The following is a 19,376-nucleotide window of genomic DNA, read 5'->3' on the forward strand; positions in this document are numbered from 1 at the left end:
CATGGGTTGTATTTACAATGGTTCTTCACTGGTTAACCTTTTCTTGTGGCAACAGGTCACAAATCTTGCTGCTCTGATGGCACACTGTGGAATTTCACCCAGTATATATGGGAGTTTATCAAAATTGGATTTGTGTCTCTCTCTCCGTGTCTCTCTCTGTGTCTCTCAGTGTCTCTCTCTCTCTGTGTCTCTCTCTGTGTTTCTCTCTCAGTGTCTCTCTCTGTCTCTCTCAGTGTCTCTCTCTCAGGGGTCTCTCTCTCTGTCTCTCTGTGTCTCTCTCTGTGTCTCTCTCTCTGTGTCTCTCTCTGTGTCTCTCTCTCTGTGTCTCTCTCTCTCAGTGTCTCTCTGTGTCTCTCTCTCTGTGTCTCTCTCAGTGTGTCTCTCTCAGGGGTCTCTCTCTCTGTGTCTCTCTCTCTGTGTCTCTCTCTGTGTCTTTCAGTGTCTCTCCCTCAGTGTCTCTCCCTCAGTGTCTCTCTCTCAGTGTCTATCTCTCTCTCTCTCTCTGTGTCTCTCTCAGTGTCTCTCTCTGTGTCTCTCTCTCTGTGTTTCTCTCTCAGTGTCCCTCAGTGTCTCTCTCTGTGTCTCTCTCTCTGTGTCTCTCTCTGTGTCTCTCTCTCAGTGTGTCTCTCTCTCTCAGTCCCAAACTGCACACTATTCCCAGCCTACGTAGTTCACCATTGTTGACCAGAGCCCAGGCATTATATAGAGAATAGCAGAGATGTGGAATCGAGTCACGTGACATGGACTCGAGTACTACTCAAGTCACAAATTGTTCTACTTGAGACTTGACTTGAAAAAAATGAAAAAACACTTGCTACTTGACTTCGACTTGAGCTTCTATGACTTGTGACTCAACTTGGTCTTGAGCTGTATGACTCGAGAGACTGGATTTGTCATCTCGCGCACAATTTAGGCCCGATCTGTCCTTTATTTTTTCAAAGAGGTGCTTGTTCTGTGCTTTCTGTTATGTGTCTTGGCCAATCAGATTCACGGAAGTCACAAGTTGCGCAGGCCGTCAACAAGCACCTCGCTGCGCCGCTCCACTCTCTTCCGGCTGGCTAGACTACCTTGACTAGATTGACTGTGTTGCTTTCTACTTACAGTTGCATAGGCCTACACGATGCAGACCTGCATAAAGCAAGCTCATCCCAGTGAGTTCTATTATCCAATTGCAATGGTTGTTTCTGTGTCTATGTAAAGGAAAACCCCTGTTAGTCTAGGTTTAATGTAATTCATATGAACAAGTAGAAGGTTGCTGCAGTTTGACACAGTTTTCATTCTCCCTAGGGCTATGCATTTTTCCAGAAGTTCTTTAAAACCATGTGACCTGTGTAGAACATATCTGTAAACCTAGGTGGCAGGTAGCCTAGTGGTTAAGAGTGTTGGGCCAGTAACCGAAAGGAGACTGGTTTGAATCTCTGAGCTGACTAGGTGAACAATCTGTGAGTGTGTCCTTGAGCAAGGCACTTCACCCAAATTGCTCTGGATAAGGGTGTCTGCAAAACATTTTTATCTGGTCTCATTGCCTGTATAAAACCCTTTTTACAACTAATGAATCCCGGTCAGACCCTTTAGGGTCCTGATTTATACCTGCTTAGGTTATCAGATTAGGAAAAGCTCAGGGCCTCAGGGAAAACAATTTTCCTCATCACTCTGGGACCTGTTGTGCCACCTCTGGATCAGGGCATCATTGGTCCCAGAAATCGAAGTTCAAAGACTATGTGGTAGTGGGGGGGGGAATGATGTAGTTTGTAAAACATGTGGATCCAAAATGACTGATGCATTGCAATTGCAATGACATTTATATAAAACACTTAATCGTTGACTTGAGGACTCAAAACCCCAAATTAGGGACTTGTGATGTGAGTCGACCTGAGCTGTGGAACATGGGACTTTACTTGAGACTCGAAGGTTAGGACTTGAGACTTGCTTAGGACTTGTAAAAGTGTGACTGGATCCCATCTCTGGTGACTAGTGTGCCATTTGGGACGTATCCGAGTACTTCAGTGGGCTTGGGTACAATGGAGGAGCCTAGAGAAGCGTCCCGGATCACACCCTATATGATGCACTACGTTTGACCAGAGCCCTATGGGCCCTGGAGCCCTCAATAGGGAAAAGGGTGCGATTTGAGTTTCAGACTACCTGTCTTTCAGTGAGCCATTAACGCTGCTGTCCCCAAGGTCGTCACAGCACCGCTTCAACTCACCATCTCTCTGTTACCACAGCAACTCTGTGCTTTTACACATGGACACACACACGGACACACACACATCCATGCGCACACACACTGTCTTATCATTCTTGTCTTGATGGGTGATGTATATCTACAAGCTGGAGAGTAGGTGGCGATGGGTGGGGACTTTCTAATGTATGAGCTCCTCCTTCACCCTCTCACTCTCTCTATCATTCCTTCACTCCTTCACTCTCTCACCTTCACTCTCTCTCCTTCACTCTCCATCACTCGCTCTCCTTCACTTTCTCTCTTTCACACTTGCTCTCCTTCACTCGCTCTCCTTCACACTCTCTCCTTCATTCTCTCTCTCTCTCTCTCTCTCTCTCTCTCTCTGTCTCTCTCTCTCTCCTTCACTCTCACTCCTTCACTCACTTACTTTTTCATTCTACCGCTCTGTCGTTCTCTCTCTCTCTCTCTCTCTCTCCTTCACTCTCACTCCTTCACTCACTTACTTTTTCATTCTACTGCTCTGTCGTTCTCTCTCTCTCTCTCTCTCTCTCTCCTTCACTCTCACTCCTTCACTCACTTACTTTTTCATTCTACCGCTCTGTCGTTCTCTCACTCTATTTTCTCTCTGGCTGATCTCTTAATTAAAACTGTCCTATATAATTGCAGCTCTTCCTGATTCCTGACCAACCTGAGACTATTCCACATGAACATTTTAGTGGCAGCAGGATATCTTTCTGTTCTATTTCAGCTGCAGACAGAGCATTAATGGCTGGTGAAAAGATGTCTGGTCTGGCTGATGAAAAGATACGCTTTTCATCTGTCTGGCTGGTTGGGCTATTCATTCAGTGGTGTGATGATGTTTTGGTTTTGCGATCCATTCAGTCGTGTCAATGATGCATGGAGGTAGAAAACACTGTCTCCGTAGTAGTTGAAGAATCAAACCTATCCATTAATGTTCCATTGGTAGACAGCAGCATCTCCCTATAGAGTACAGAGGCTAGCATGTACTAATAGCCATTCAATGGTGTGATTATAAAGGTTGAGGCGGAAAACACCGTCGCTATTGTAGTTAGAGACAACTAAAGGCACTGACCTTTTCATGTGGGTGGTGTGGTTTGTCTTTGTGTGTGCTTTGTACAACCACCCTTGACCCGGGTTGAGTAGGTCAATGTTTTCTTTGGGCGCATGCATTCGAAATGGCACCCTACCACCTATATAATGCACTACTTTTAACCAGAGCCCTATGCGGGACCTGTTGACAAGTAGTGCACTATATAGGGAGCAGGGTACAATTTGGAACATGTCACACCTCACCACCAGGTCTGGAGTCAGTCCCTTCTCACCACCAGTTCTGGAGTCAGTCCTCACCACCAGGTCTGGAGTCAGTCCCTTCTCACCACCAGGTCTAGAGTCAGTCCCTTCTCACCACCAGGTCTGGAGTCAGTCCCTTCTCACCACCAGGTCTGGAGTCAGTCCCTTCTCACCACCAGGTCTGGCGTCAGTCCCTTCTCACCACCAGGTCTGGAGTCAGTCCTCACCACCAGGTCTGGAGTCAGTCCTCACCACCAGGTCTGGAGTCAGTCCTCACCACCAGGTCTGGAGTCAGTACCTTCTCACCACCAGGTCTGGAGTCAGTCCTCACCACCAGGTCTGGAGTCAGTCCTCACCACCAGGTCTGGAGTCAGTCCCTTCTCACCACCAGGTCTGGAGTCAATCCCTTCTCACCACCAGGTCTGGAGTCAGTCCTCACCACCAGGTCTGGAGTCAGTCCTCACCACCAGGTCTGGAGTCAGTCCTCACCACCAGGTCTGGAGTCCGTACCTTCTCACCACCAGGTCTGGAGTCAGTCCCTTTTCTTCACCAGGTCTGGAGTCAGTCCTCACCACCAGGTCTGGAGTCAGTCCTCACCACCAGGTCTGGAGTCAGTCCTCACCACCAGGTCTGGAGTCAGTACCTTCTCACCACCAGGTCTGGAGTCAGTCCCTTCTCACCACCAGGTCTGGAGTCAGTCCCTTTTCTTCACCAGGTCTGGAGTCAGTCCTCACCACCAGGTCTGGAGTCAGTCCCTTTTCACCACCAGGTCTGGAGTCAGTCCCTTTTCACCACCAGGTCTGGCGTCAGTCCTCACCACCAGGTCTGGAGTCAGTCCCTTCTCACCACCAGGTCTGGAGTCAGTCCCTTCTCACCACCAGGTCTGGAGTCAGTCCCTTATCACCACCAGGTCTGGAGTCAGTCCTCACCACCAGGTCTGGAGTCAGTCCTCACCACCAGGTCTGGAGTCAGTCCCTTCTCACCACCAGGTCTGGAGTCAGTCCCTTCTCACCACCAGGTCTGGAGTCAGTCCCTTCTCACCACCAGGTCTGGAGTCAGTCCCTTCTCACCACCAGGTCTGGAGTCAGTCCTCACCACCAGGTCTGGAGTCAGTCCTCACCACCAGGTCTGGAGTCAGTCCCTTCTCACCACCAGGTCTGGAGTCAGTCCTCACCACCAGGTCTGGAGTCAGTCCTCACCACCAGGTCTGGAGTCAGTCCTCACCACCAGGTCTGGAGTCAGTCCCTTCTCACCACCATGTCTGGAGTCAGTCCCTTCTCACCACCAGGTCTGGAGTCAGTCCCCTTCTCACCACCAGGTCTGGAGTCAGTCCCTTCTCACCACCAGATCTGGAGTCAGTCCCTTCTCACCACCAGGTCTGGAGTCAGTCCCTTCTCACCACCAGGTCTGGAGTCAGTCCCTTCTCACCACCAGGTCTGGAGTCAGTCCCTTCTCACCACCAGGTCTGGAGTCAGTCCTCACCACCAGGTCTGGAGTCAGTCCCTTCTCACCACCAGGTCTGGAGTCAGTCCTCACCACCAGGTCTGGAGTCAGTCCTCACCACCAGGTCTGGAGTCAGTCCCTTCTCACCACCAGGTCTGGAGTCAGTCCTCACCACCAGGTCTGGAGTCAGTCCCTTCTCACCACCAGGTCTGGAGTCAGTCCTCACCACCAGGTCTGGAGTCAGTCCTCACCACCAGGTCTGGAGTCAGTCCCTTCTCACCACCAGGTCTGGAGTCACACCTCACCACCAGGTCTGGAGTCAGTCCTCACCACCAGGTCTGGAGTCAGTCCCTTCTCACCACCAGGTCTGGAGTCAGTCCTCACCACCAGGTCTGGAGTCAGTCCCTTTTCATCACCAGGTCTGGAGTCACACATCACCACCAGGTCTGGAGTCAGTCCTCACCACCAGGTCTGGAGTCAGTCCTCACCACCAGGTCTGGCGTCAGTACCTTCTCACCACCAGGTCTGGAGTCAGTCCCTTTTCTTCACCAGGCAACTGCTGCTGCAGTGAGTCCCTTCTCACTTTACTCTGCCAGCCAGCCCCAGTCACACTTCTGTCTTAAGGTCAAACCTCATATTACTATGGGTGACATATTGCAGGGGGCATTTCATTAAATGTTGATACGTGCGTCTCTTGAGGGGTGTCAGTGCCAATATCTTAGGCCTGCTGTGCAAAGTCCTTTTTTTCTTTGTCACGTGACAGTTCCGATTTTCAGAAAGGCTGGAAGGCTACAGCAAAATCATTAATTTCTGCCACAAATACTTCCGTTGGAGGTTTGTCAAATAATCTGTTTTACTTCGCCCTTCATGTAATCAGTCCGTCCTTGAGTATCGTGTATCTTCTGTTCTTCATGTGTCCTTTATTCACATACAGCTTTTTGAAATACAACAGGCCCTTGTTGTTGACTCCACCAAGAATCAATACATGCAAAACATGGATACTTATCTCAACCTTGTTATGCCACTATAAGATGCCGTACATAAGAGACAACATTCTTTACATACGACAGATAAATAGTCTTCTACCATTAGCTACTTTGATGCTCTTAGTGTAACGACATTCAGGCGAAGAAGGTGAGGACCAAGGTGCAGCGTTGTACGTGTTCATCTTTTTATTTTGAACTGAACACTGAATAAAAAAACAACATAAACAGTTCTGTCTGATGCAGACACAAAAACAGAAAGCAACTACCCACAACCTAAGGTGGCAAAACAGGCTGCCTAAGTACGATTCCCAATCAGAGACAACGATAGATAGCTGTCCCTGATTGAGAACCATACCCGGCCCAAACATAGAAATACAAAAACCTAGACATACAAAGATAGAATACCCACCCAAATCACACCCTGACCAAACAAAAATAGAAACATACAAAGCAATCTATGGTCAGTGACACTTTCTGAGAGCCTTGGGATTTAGATTTGTTTAACCAGGTAAGTTGACTGAGATTACATTGTGATTTACAACAATGACCTGGGGAATAGTTTCAGGGATGTTTTTTATTTTATTTTTTATTTTTTGCCTTTATTTTACTAGGCAAGTCAGTTAAGAACACATTCTTATTTTCAACGACGGCCTAGGAACAGTGGGTTAACTGTCTGTTCAGGGGCAGAACGACAGATTTGTACCTTGTCAGCTCGGGGATTCAAACTAGCAACCGTTCGGTTACTAGTCCAACGCTCTAACCACTAGGCTACCCTGCCGCCCCAAAGATGGCACCATGTTTCTTATATAGGGTGTGCGTTTGTACTCAATTCGGGGCGATCACTTAATCAGGTTCCTTGACCGAGTTAGAGGAACATTCAATGTTGGAGCCTGAGCCTTCCTTTTCCATTTCACTGATGTCTTGAATGCGATTGCACCTCCATTCGTTCACTACCCGTCATGTCTGAGGCAGCCTCCCCACCAGGCTGTGTCGTTTCCACTTTTGCCCTCCCGTTGCGCCACAGTTTGCTTGGCCAACTTGTAACATTGTCCCAGAATCAGCTTAGGACGCTACTACACAGGCAAAACCTTCTCATGAAACTTTGATTTCAATGTGTGTGCTCTTTTACAGTAACTAATAGGCGTTTATGATACCACATTTAGGATGAGTCTCTCTGTGTGTGCTCTTTTACAGTAACTAATAGGCATTTATGATACCACATTTAGGATGAGTCTCTCTGTGTGTGCTCTTTTACAGTAACTAATAGGCGTTTATGATACCACATTTAGGATGAGTCTCTCTGTGTGTGCTCTTTTACAGTAACTAATAGGCGTTTATGATACCACATTTAGGATGAGTCTCTCTGTGTGTCGGGATCAAAGAGTTTGAACAATAATATTATCAGAGATGCTGTTGCCACAGTTTGGTATAGGTGTCTACCCCTGTGTTGTTCTTGTTGAGGTTGTTGTTCTTGTAGTTGTTGTTGTTGTTGTAGTTATTCCTGTTGTTGTAGTTGTTATTGTTGTGTACTTGTTCTTGTAGTTGTTCTTGTTGTTGTTCTTGTTGTTGTTATTCTTGTAGTTGTTGAGGTTGTTGTTCTTGTAGTTGTTGTTCTTGTTGTTGTTGTTGTTGTAGTTATTCCTGTTGTTGTAGTTGTTATTGTTGTGTAGTTGTTCTTGTTGTTGTTGTTGTTGTTATTCTTGTAGTTGTTGTTGTTGTTATTCTTGTTGTTGTTGTTGTTGTTTTTGTTGTTGTTGTTCTTGTTTTTGTTGTTTTGTTGTGTTGTTGTTGTTCTTGCTGTTCTCTGGTAGATAACGTTTACTCTCTACACAGAAGCTGGTGTATTAGACCCCAAGGATTCAGTGGGCTGAACAGCCCAACATTTTATTGGGCAAATCCCAAATGGCATGCAGTGTATTCCTTAGTGCACTACTATAACCTACAACGTTTTATATACAGTATAATAGTGATGGGGGAACAAAATTGACACAGTTACATACCGGAAAATTATTTTGGGATGATATTTTATAGATATTTGACTCCAACTAAAAAAATATAATTATTATTTTTTGCGACTGTAGGTAGCGTTAGCTAAAGCTAGTCAGCTGTACCTGTGCCAAAACTATGGTATTTTTCATCCTATAGCTTGTTCTCCATCTTCTTTTTAAATAGTGAGCCAACATGTTTTCATCACTTTTATTTCCATGACTGATCAAATGTCTCTCTCTTGTCTCTCTGCAGCAGACATACCATTTAGCAATATGTTCGGAACATCAAATTGCAATAAAATTCCAGTATCAAATCACAATACATATAGAATCATGAGAATTGCAATAGATATCGTATGGGCACCTAAGTAACGTGATAATATTGTATCGTGAGGTCCCTGGCCATTTCCAGCCCTACTATATAGGGAATAGTGTACCATGTGTCTCTGGTCAAAAGGAGTACCCTTTATTGGGAATTGGTTGGCAATTTGAATCACAGACATTGCTTTGTTCTTCATTATATTGCTGCCTCTCATTGACAGCCCTTTGTCTCCTTCTTGTTGTTTCAGATCTTCACCCGTTATGGGAAATGCTACACGTTCAACTCTGGTCAGGATAACCGCCCGCTGCTGGTGACCATGAAGGGAGGGATGGGTAACGGACTGGAGCTGATGCTGGATATACAACAGGATGAATACCTGCCAGTCTGGGGGGGGGATGGGTAAACAGGTGAGGGGGGGGATGGGTAATGGCCTGGAGCTGATGTTGGATATACAACAGGATGAATACCTGCCAGTCTGGGGGAAACAGGTGAGGGAGGGGAGGGGAGGGAGGGATGGGTAACGGACTGGAGCTGATGTTGGATATACAACAGGATGAATACCTGCCAGTCTGGGGGAAACAGGTGAGGGAGGGGGAGGGAGGGATGGGTAATGGCCTGGAGCTGATGTTGGATATACAACAGGATGAATACCTGCCAGTCTGGGGAGAAACAGGTGAGGGAGGGGGAGGGAGGGAGGGATGGGTAACGGCCTGGAGCTGATGTTGGATATACAACAGGATGAATACCTGCCCTTCTGGGGGGAAACAGGGAGGGAGGGAGGGAGGGAGATGATGGATATCCAACAGGACGAATACCGGTCAGTATGGGGAGATACGTGGAGGGAGTGATGTAGGGGGGGGGGTGAGAGGTAGGGAGGAAGGGAGGAAGGGGGAGGGAGGAATGCAGGGTCAATCATCCAATCCTCACATATCTTCAAGATGGCATAAGGAGGAAGAGGAGGAAGAGGGGCTAATATTCCATCTTGGAGTTAGAGAAGTATGTGGTCATACCACAACAAACCTTGAACTAAAAAGTCATTTTTTTGAAGTCAAGTACTCAAGTATGTCAAACATGCAGTGTTTGTAAATGTGAAACCACTTCAAAAGAGTCAACAGAGAACAAACATTAGCTACTTGCAAAGGAAAGGAAGATAGGCAGGCAGACAGACAAGAAAACTAGTCCATGTAGAATTGATTTCCAAACTCTCAGTTTCAAAATCAACTTAATGAATCTGTTTTTAAAATAAAATTTAAAAAACGCTGATATTTCCAGAAGACAAATAATATCATTGGGAGATCAGAAGCTTCACAGTAAACACATGTTCCTCTTCACCAACTATGAATCTCGCTCTGGAAATTCAAACCTCGACACAGTTGGAACACAGCTGCAGTGAAAACGGTACATTATCGACTCTTTGTAGATCGAGACGGATTGGGGTCGATTTATCGAATGCTTCTTTACTGTCGTTTAATTGTACCTCTTGTCAGGAATGCTTAGTTTCTGCATGAATCAAAGGAAAGGATATGACGGTAGTCTGATGAAATCAATACAGTGCTTCTCTCTGCCACTGTGTGTAGACGTAGTGTCTGTGTGTAGACGTAGTGTCTGTGTGTAGACGTAGTGTCCGTGTGTAGACGTAGTGTCCGTGTGTAGACGTAGTGTCCGTGTGTAGACGTAGTGTCCGTGTGTAGACGTAGTGTCCGTGTGTAGACGTAGTGTCTGTGTGTAGACCTAGTGTCTGTGTGTAGACGTAGTGTCTGTGTGTAGACGTAGTGTCTGTGTGTAGACCTAGTGTCTGTGTGTAGACGTAGTGTCTGTGTGTAGACGTAGTGTCTGTGTGTAGACGTAGTGTCTGTGTGTAGACGTAGTGTCTGTGCGTAGACGTAGTGTCCGTGTGTAGACGTAGTGTCCGTGTGTAGACGTAGTGTCCGTGTGTAGACGTAGTGTCCGTGTGTAGACCTAGTGTCCGTGTGTAGACGTAGTGTCTGTGTGTAGACCTAGTGTCTGTGTGTAGACGTAGTGTCTGTGTGTAGACCTAGTGTCCGTGTGTAGACGTAGTGTCCGTGTGTAGACGTAGTGTCCGTGTGTAGACGAAGTGTCTGTGTGTAGACATAGTGTCTGTGTGTAGACGTAGTGTCTGTGTGTAGACGTAGTGTCTGTGTGTAGACCTAGTGTCTGTGTGTTAACCTAGTGTCTGTGTGTAGACATAGTGTCTGTGTGTAGACCTAGTGTCTGTGTGTAGACATAGTGTCCGTGTGTAGACATAGTGTCTGTGTGTAGACATAGTGTCTGTGTGTAGACCTAGTGTCTGTGTGTAGACGTAGTGTCTGTCTGTAGACGTAGTGTCTGTGTGTAGACATAGTGTCTGTGTGTAGACCTAGTGTCTGTGTGTAGACGTAGTGTCTGTGTGTAGACATAGTGTCTGTGTGTAGACATAGTGTCTGTGTTGAAAGACTAGGGTTGCACATTTTGGGCAATATCCAGAGGTCGAAACTGTTCGTGGGAATTAATGGGAATATATGGGAATTAACGGAAATATATGGGAATTAACGGAAATATATGGGAATTAACGGAAATATATGATAATTAATATTAATACCATTTAAATGTTTTTTTGCATTGGATATATTTACCATAGACTGAAACATAATAATTTTACCTTATCATAAGTAGACATATTAAATCCTTCCAATAGAAATTGAAAAAGTGACTTAGTTACGAATTTAACTTTAATTAAATGACTTGACTCTTCACATGGGATGATTTCACTGAACAACAAAAGAAAGAGAATATTGAATGATCCCCAATGATCCATCGCATCTCCCAAAAACATTTTCAACATACATCTGTAAAATGATAGTCTAGAAACTAAAGCTTTGGTTGTCTTCCTCTCAGGCTTCTATGTCTTCTCCCTGGACCTCCTCAATGTCCACCTCTTGAACATCAGACTCTGAGGCCTCATCTTCGCTGTCACTTCCCAACCTTGTTGAGAATGGTTCGTTGTCAGGCTCAAAAAGCCTCAAATTTGCCCGGATGGCCACCAATTTTTCGAACCTTGTATTAGTCAGCCTGTTGCGTGCTTTGGTGTGTGTGTTCCCAAACAAGGACCAGTTGCGCTCTGAGGCGGCTGATGTTGGTGGAATTTGGAGGATTATTGAGGCAACAGGGGAAAGAGCCTCAGATCCACAAAGTCCCTTCCACCAGGTGGCTGATGAGTTACGTTGGCTCGACTGCCATATTGCATCTCCATCCCAAAGCCTTTGCTTGGAAGTGTACTTCGCCAGACTGCCAAGAACCTTTCCCTCATCCAGGCCAAGGTGGCGAGACACGGTAGTGATGACACCATAGGCCTAGTTGATCTCTGCACCAGACAGGATGCTCTTACCAGCATACTTGGGGTCCAACATGTACGCTGTGGCGTTTATGGGCTTCAGGCAGAAGTCTTCACGTTTTTTGATGTATTTCAGAACTGTAGTTTCCTCTGCTTGGAGCAACAGTGAAGTGGGCAGGGCAGTATGGATTTATTCTCTTACATCTGCAAGCAGAGTCTGAACATCAGACAGGATGGCATTGTCTCCTTCAATCCGTGCAATGGCTACTGCTATAGGTTTCAGGAGTTTCAGGCTGCTTACCACTCTCTCCCAAAATACGACATCCAGAAAGATCCTCTTGATGGGGCTGTCCACATCGGCAGACTGTGATATGGCCATTTCTTGGAGTGATTCCTTCCCCTCCAGGAGACTGTCAAACATGATGACAACACCACCCCAACAGGTGTTGCTGGGCAGCTTCAATGTGGTGCTCTTATTCTTCTCACTTTGCTTGGTGAGGTAGATTGTTGCTTTAACTCAATGATCCTTCACATACCTAACCATTTCCTTTGTTCTCTTGTAGAGTATATCCATTGTTTTCAGTGCCATGATGTCCTTGAGGAGCTAATTGCATGAGCAGCACAGCCAATGGGTGTGATGTGAGGGTAGGACTCCTCCACTTTAGACCAAGCAGCCTTCATGTTTGCAGCATTGTCTGTCACCAGTGCAAATGCCTTCTGTGGTCCTAGGTCATTGATGACTGCCTTCAGCTCATCTGCAATGTAGAGACCGGTGTGTCTGTTGTGCCTTGTGTCTGTGCTCTTGTAGAATACTGGTTGAGGGGTGGAGATGATGTAGTTTATTGTCCCTTGCCCACGAACATTTGACCACCCATCAGAGATGATTGCAATACAGTCTACTTTCTCTATGATTTGCTTGACCTCCACTTTTAAACTCTGTTGAACTCTGCATCCAGCAAATGAGTAGATAAGCATTTCTTCGTCAATTCTTCATTCGTATTCCAATATTGAGGCCAAATATGCTATTTTTAACAATGTAGCGGTGACAGATAGCAGTGAAAGGAGGAACCTAGGTTCTGAGGTGCCCTGCTCAAGGCCCTGGAATGTTCCATTGGCAATCACTAAAATATCTCTGAATCCCTTCTCAAGAAGAGCAGTGACTTACTGGTAATATGTATCTGATGCTCTCTTCTTTTATTATCAATGTTTTTTTTACCCCCTTTTCTCCCCAATATATCCAATTGGTAGTTAGTCTTGTCCCATTGCTGCAACTCCCGTATGGACTCAGGAGAGGCGAAGGTCGAGAGCCATGCATCCTCCGAAACACGACCCAACCAAGCTGCACTGCTTCTTTGCACAATCGTTTAACCCGGAAGCCAGCCACCAATGTGTCGGAGGAAGCACCGTACACCTGACCCCCGGTCCGCCACAGGAGTCGCTAGAGCGTGATGGGACAAGGACATCCCTGCCAGCCAAACCCACCAGCAACAATTGTCAAGTAAAAGATACAGTATACGTCAGTGGTTCTGCAATAAGTAGTGCAGAGAGCTGCAGTAAGAAGGGATGAAGTGAATCAGCCCCTATGGATTTATGATCTGTAGCAAAGCACTTAGTCCATCATAAATATCAAATGGTTGAAATGAAAATAAAGTCTGTGACTCTATTCGTGAATCACTGGGCTCCCGAGTGGCGCAGTGGTCTAAGACACTGCATCAGTGCTAAAGGTGTCACTACAGACACCCCTGGTTTGAATCCAGGCTGTATCACAACCAGCTGTGATTGGGAGTCCCATAGGGTGGTGCACAATTGGCCCAGCGTTGTAAGGGTCATTGTAAATAAGAATTTGTTCTTAACTGACCAGTTAACTAAAGGTACAACGCTGCTAGCTGTGTCACTAGAGATCCTGGTTTGAGTCCAGGCTCTGTCGCAGCCGGCCGCGAACGGGATACCTTTTCGGCGCCGCACAATTGGCCCAGCGTCATCCCGGTTAGGGGCGGTTTGGCCGGCAGGGATGTTCTTGGCCCATTGCCCCCATTGGGCACAATGCACGCTGACAAGGTCGCCAGGTGTATGGTGTTTTCTCCGACACATTGGCTTCCAGGTTAAGCAAGCAGTGTGTCAAGAAGCAGTGCTGCTTGGCTGGGTTGGATTTCGGTTGCACGGCTCTCAACCTTCGCCTCTCCCAAGTCCGTACGGGTGTTGCAGGGGATGAGACTGTAACTACCAATTGGATACCACGAAACTGGGGAGAAAAAGGGGTTAGAAAATAGAAAATACAATCTGTTTTGAGGTGACTAGATGACTAGAATTTTCAGACGATAATTTTAAATGGGTTGCCAGCTGAAGCAAAATTGTTGTTAAAAACAACACGATTTTCAGTTTTGTCTAGTATGGGATCAGAGAAAATCAGAACCTGCTGGGGCAATGAGGGGTTGGAGTTTTGTTTCAAAGATTTGACCACTTTCTGGAATTTGGCAGGATTACCACCACTCTCCGATACACAATTCTAGAAATATGTTGATTTAACTTTTCTAACCAGAGATGGACATGTATTTCTCAAATGTCTGAAGGACTGCAAATCTATCAGATTTAAAAACAGTATAACCAGTTGGATGGGGGTAGAGGATGGATAGGGGATGGGGTTAGGGGATGGATAGGGGATGGGGTTAGGGGATGGATAGGGGATGGGGTTACAGGATGGATAGGGGATGGATAGGGGATGGGGTTACAGGATGGATAGAGGATGGGGTTACAGGATGGATATGGGATGGATAGGGGATGGGGTTACAGGATGGTTAGGGGATGGATAGGGGATGGGGTTACAGGATGGATAGGGGATGGATAGAGGATGGGGTTACAGGATGGATAGGGGATGGATAGGGGATGGGGTTACAGGATGGATATGGGATGGGGTTAGAGGATGGATAGGGGATGGGGTTACAGGATGGATAGGGGATGGATAGAGGATGGATAGAGGATGGGGTTAGAAGATGGATAAGGGATGGGGTTTAGGGGATGGATAGGGGATGGGGTTAGGGGATGGGATTAGAGGACGGTTAGGGGATGGGATTAGAGGGACGGTTAGGGGATGGGATTAGAGGATGGTTAGGGGATGGGATTAGAGGACGGTTAGGGGATGGGATTAGAGGATGGATAGGGGATGGGATTAGAGGACGGTTAGGGGATGGGATTAGAGGATGGTTAGGGGATGGGATTAGAGGATGGTTAGGGGATGGGATTAGAGGATGGTTAGGGGATGGGATTAGAGGATGGTTAGGGGATGGGATTAGAGGATGGTTAGGGGATGTGATTAGAGGACGGTTAGGGGATGGGATTAGAGGACGGTTAGGGGATGGGATTAGAGGACGGTTAGGGGATGGGATTAGAGGATGGATAGGGGATGGGGTTAGGGGATGGGATTAGAGGACGTTAGGGGATGGGATTAGAGGATGGATAGGGGATGGGATTAGAGGACGGTTAGGGGATGGGATTAGAGGACGGTTAGGGGATGGGATTAGAGGACGGTTAGGGGATGGGATTAGAGGACGGTTAGGGGATGGGGTTACAGGATGGATAGAGGATGGGGTTACAGGATGGATATGGGATGGATAGGGGATGGGGTTACAGGATGGTTAGGGGATGGGGTTAGGGGATGGATAGGGGATGGGGTTACAGGATGGATAGGGGATGGATAGAGGATGGGGTTACAGGATGGATAGGGGATGGATAGGGGATGGGGTTACAGGATGGATATGGGATGGGGTTAGAGGATGGATAGGGATGGGGTTACAGGATGGATAGGGGATGGATAGAGGATGGATAGAGGATGGGGTTAGAAGATGGATAAGGGATGGGGTTTAGGGGATGGATAGGGGATGGGGTTAGGGGATGGATAGGGGATGGGATTAGAGGACGGTTAGGGGATGGGATTAGAGGACGGTTAGGGGATGGGATTAGAGGATGGTTAGGGGATGGGATTAGAGGACGGTTAGGGATGGGATTAGAGGATGGATAGGGGATGGGATTAGAGGACGGTTAGGGGATGGGATTAGAGGGACGGTTAGGGGATGGGATTAGAGGATGGTTAGGGGATGGGATTAGGGGATGGGATTAGAGGATGGTTAGGGGATGGGATTAGAGGATGGTTAGGGATGGGATTAGAGGACGGTTAGGGGATGGGATTAGAGGACGGTTAGGGGATGGGATTAGAGGACGGTTAGGGGATGGGATTAGAGGACGGTTAGGGGATGGGATTAGAGGACGGTTAGGGGATGGGATTAGAGGATGGATAGGGGATGGGATTAGAGGATGGTTAGGGGATGGGATTAGAGGACGTTAGGGGATGGGATTAGAGGATGGATAGGGGATGGGATTAGAGGATGGTTAGGGGATGGGATTAGAGGATGGTTAGGGATGGGATTAGAGGACGGTTAGGGGATGGGATTAGAGGATGGTTAGGGGATGGGATTAGAGGATGGTTAGGGGATGGGATTAGAGGACGGTTAGGGGATGGGATTAGAGGATGGATACGAGACTGGGTTAGGGGATGGATAGGGGATGGGGTTACAGGATGGATAAGGGATGGGGATAGGGGATGGGTTTACAGGATGGATAAGGGATGGGGATAGGGGATGGGGTTACATGATGGATAGGGGATGGATAGGGGATGGGGTTACAGGATGGATACGGGATGGGATTAGAGGACGGTTAGGGAATGGGATTAGAGGATGGTTAGGGGATGGGATTAGAGGATGGATAGGGGATGGATAGGGGATGGGGTTACAGGATGGATACGGGATGGGGTTACAGGATGGATAGGGGATGGGGTTACAGGATGGATAGGGGATGGGGTTACAGGATTGATAGGGGATGGGGTTACAGGATGGATAAGGGATGGGGATAGGGGATGGGGTTACAGGATGGATAGGGGATGGGGTTACAGGATGGATAGGGGATGGATAGAGGATGGGGTTACAGGATGGATAGGGGATGGATAGGGGATGGGGTTACAGGATGGATAAGGGATGGGGATAGGGGATGGGGTTACAGGATGGATAGGGGATGGGGATACGGGATGGGGTTACAGGATGGATAGGGATGGGGTTACAGGATGGATAGGGATGGGGTTACAGGATTGATAGGGGATGGGGTTACAGGATGGATAAGGGATGGGGATAGGGGATGGGGTTACAGGATGGATAGGGGATGGGGTTACAGGATGGATAGGGGATGGATAGAGGATGGGGTTACAGGATGGATAGGGGATGGATATGGGATGGGGTTACAGGATGGATAAGGGATGGGGATAGGGGATGGGGTTACAGGATGGATAGGGGATGGATAGGGGATGGGGTTACAGGATGGATAAGGGATGGGGATAGGGGATGGGGTTACATGATGGATAGGGGATGGGGTTACAGAATGGATAGGGGATGGATAGGGGATGGGGTTACAGGATGGATAAGGGATGGGGTTACAGGATGGATAGGGGATGGGGATACAGGATGGATAAGGGATGGGGTTAGAGGATGGATAGGGATGGGGTTACAGGATGGATAGGGGATGGGGTTACAGGATGGATAGGGGATGGGGTTACAGGATGGTTAGGGGATGGGGATCGGGGGATGGATAGGGGATGGATAGGGGATGGGGTTACAGGATGGATAGGGGATGGATAGGGGATGGGGTTACAGGATGGATAAGGGATGGGGTTAGAGGATGGATAGGGGATGGGGTTACAGGATGGATAGGGGATGGGATTAGAGGATGGTTAGGGATGGGATTAGAGGATGGTTAGGGGATGGGATTAGAGGACGGTTAGGGGATGGGATTAGAGGATGGTTAGGGGATGGGATTAGAGGATGGTTAGGGGATGGGATTAGAGGACGGTTAGGGGATGGTATTAGAGGATGGATACGAGACTGGGTTAGGGGATGGATAGGGGATGGGGTTACAGGATGGATAAGGGATGGGGATAGGGGATGGGTTTACAGGATGGATAAGGGATGGGGATAGGGGATGGGGTTACATGATGGATAGGGGATGGATAGGGGATGGGGTTACAGGATGGATACGGGATGGGATTAGAGGACGGGTTAGGGAATGGGATTAGAGGATGGTTAGGGATGGGATTAGAGGATGGATAGGGGATGGATAGGGGATGGGGTTACAGGATGGATACGGGATGGGGTTACAGGATGGATAGGGGATTGGGTTACAGGATGGATAGGGATGGGGTTACAGGATTGATAGGGGATGGGGTTACAGGATGGATAAGGGATGGGGATAGGGGATGGGGTTACAGGATGGATAGGGATGGGGTTACAGGATGGATAGGGGATGGATAGAGGATGGGGTTACAGGATGGATAGGGGATGGATAGGGATGGGGTTACAGGATGGATAAGGGATGGGGATAGGGGATGGGGTTACAGAATGGATAGGGGATGGATAGGGGATGGGGTTACAGGATGGATAAGGGATGGGGTTACAGGATGGATAGGGATGGGGATACAGGATGGATAAGGGATGGGGTTAGAGGATGGATAGGGGATGGGGTTACAGGATGGATAGGGGATGGGGTTACAGGATGGATAGGGGATGGGGTTACAGGATGGTTAGGGATGGAGATCGGGGATGGATAGGGGATGGGGTTACAGGATGGATAGGGGATGGATAGGGGATGGGGTTACAGGATGGATAAGGGATGGGGTTAGAGGATGGATAGGGGATGGGGTTACAGGATGGATAGGGGATGGGGTTACAGGATGGATAGGGGATGGGGTTAGAGGATGGATAGGGGATGGGGTTACAGGATGGATAGGGGATGGGGTTACAGGATGGATAGGGGATGGATAGGGGATGGGGTTACAGGATGGATAGGGGATGGATAGGGGATGGATAGGGGATGGGGTTACAGGATGGATAGGGGATGGATAGGGGATGGGGTTACAGGATGGATAGGGGATGGGGATCGGGATGGGGTTACAGGATGGATAAGGGATGGGGTTACAGGATGGATAAGGGATGGGGTTACAGGATGGATAGGGGATGGGGATAGAGGATGGATAGGGGATGGGGTTACAGGATGGATAGGGGATGGGGATAGAGGACGGATAGGGGATGGGGTTAGAGGATGGATAGGGATGGGGTTAGGGGATGGGGTTACAGGATGGATAGGGGATGGGGATAGAGGATGGATAGGGGATGGGGTTAGAAGATGGATAGGAGATGGATAGAGGATGGTGTTAGAGGATCAAATCAAATCAAATTTCATTTGTCACATACACATGGTTAGCACATGTTAATGCGAGGGTAGCGAAATGCTTGTGCTTCTAGTTCCGACAATGCAGTAATAACCAACAAGTAATCTAGCTAACAATTCCAAAACTACTACCTTATAGACACAAGTGTAAGGGGATAAAGAATATGTAAATAAAGATATATGAATGAGTGATGGTACAGAGCGGCATAGGCAAGATACAGTAGATGGTATTGAGTGCAGTATATACATATGAGATGAGTATGTAAACAAAGTGGCTAGGGGATGGGGTTAGAGGATGGATAAGGGATGGGGATGTGGCATGGATAGGGGATGGGATTAGAGGACGGTTAGGGGATGGGATTAGAGGACGGTTAGGGGATGGGATTAGAGGACGGTTAGGGGATGGATAGGGGACGGTTAGGGGATGGGATTAGAGGACTGTTAGGGGATGGGATTAGAGGACGGTTAGGGGATGGGATTAGAGGACGGTTAGGGGATGGATAGGGGATGGGATTAGAGGATGGATAGGGGATGGGATTAGAGGACGGTT

The 19,376-nt window shown here is 47.8% G+C and overlaps 1 protein-coding gene across 1 annotated transcript in view; it reads left to right on the forward strand.

Annotated features, from left to right (window-relative positions):
- The window catches only part of LOC115121841 (acid-sensing ion channel 1B-like), a 148,943-nt gene that overhangs the window by 70,644 nt on the left and 58,923 nt on the right, over nucleotides 1–19,376 (forward strand). The window contains 1 exon segment of the mRNA XM_065004242.1: nucleotides 8,480–8,639. Within this exon segment, the coding sequence (XP_064860314.1) occupies nucleotides 8,480–8,639 (160 nt within the window).

The sequence above is a fragment of the Oncorhynchus nerka genome, linkage group LG2 (assembly GCF_034236695.1).
Source record: "Oncorhynchus nerka isolate Pitt River linkage group LG2, Oner_Uvic_2.0, whole genome shotgun sequence".
Taxonomy (NCBI): Eukaryota; Metazoa; Chordata; class Actinopteri; order Salmoniformes; family Salmonidae; genus Oncorhynchus; species Oncorhynchus nerka.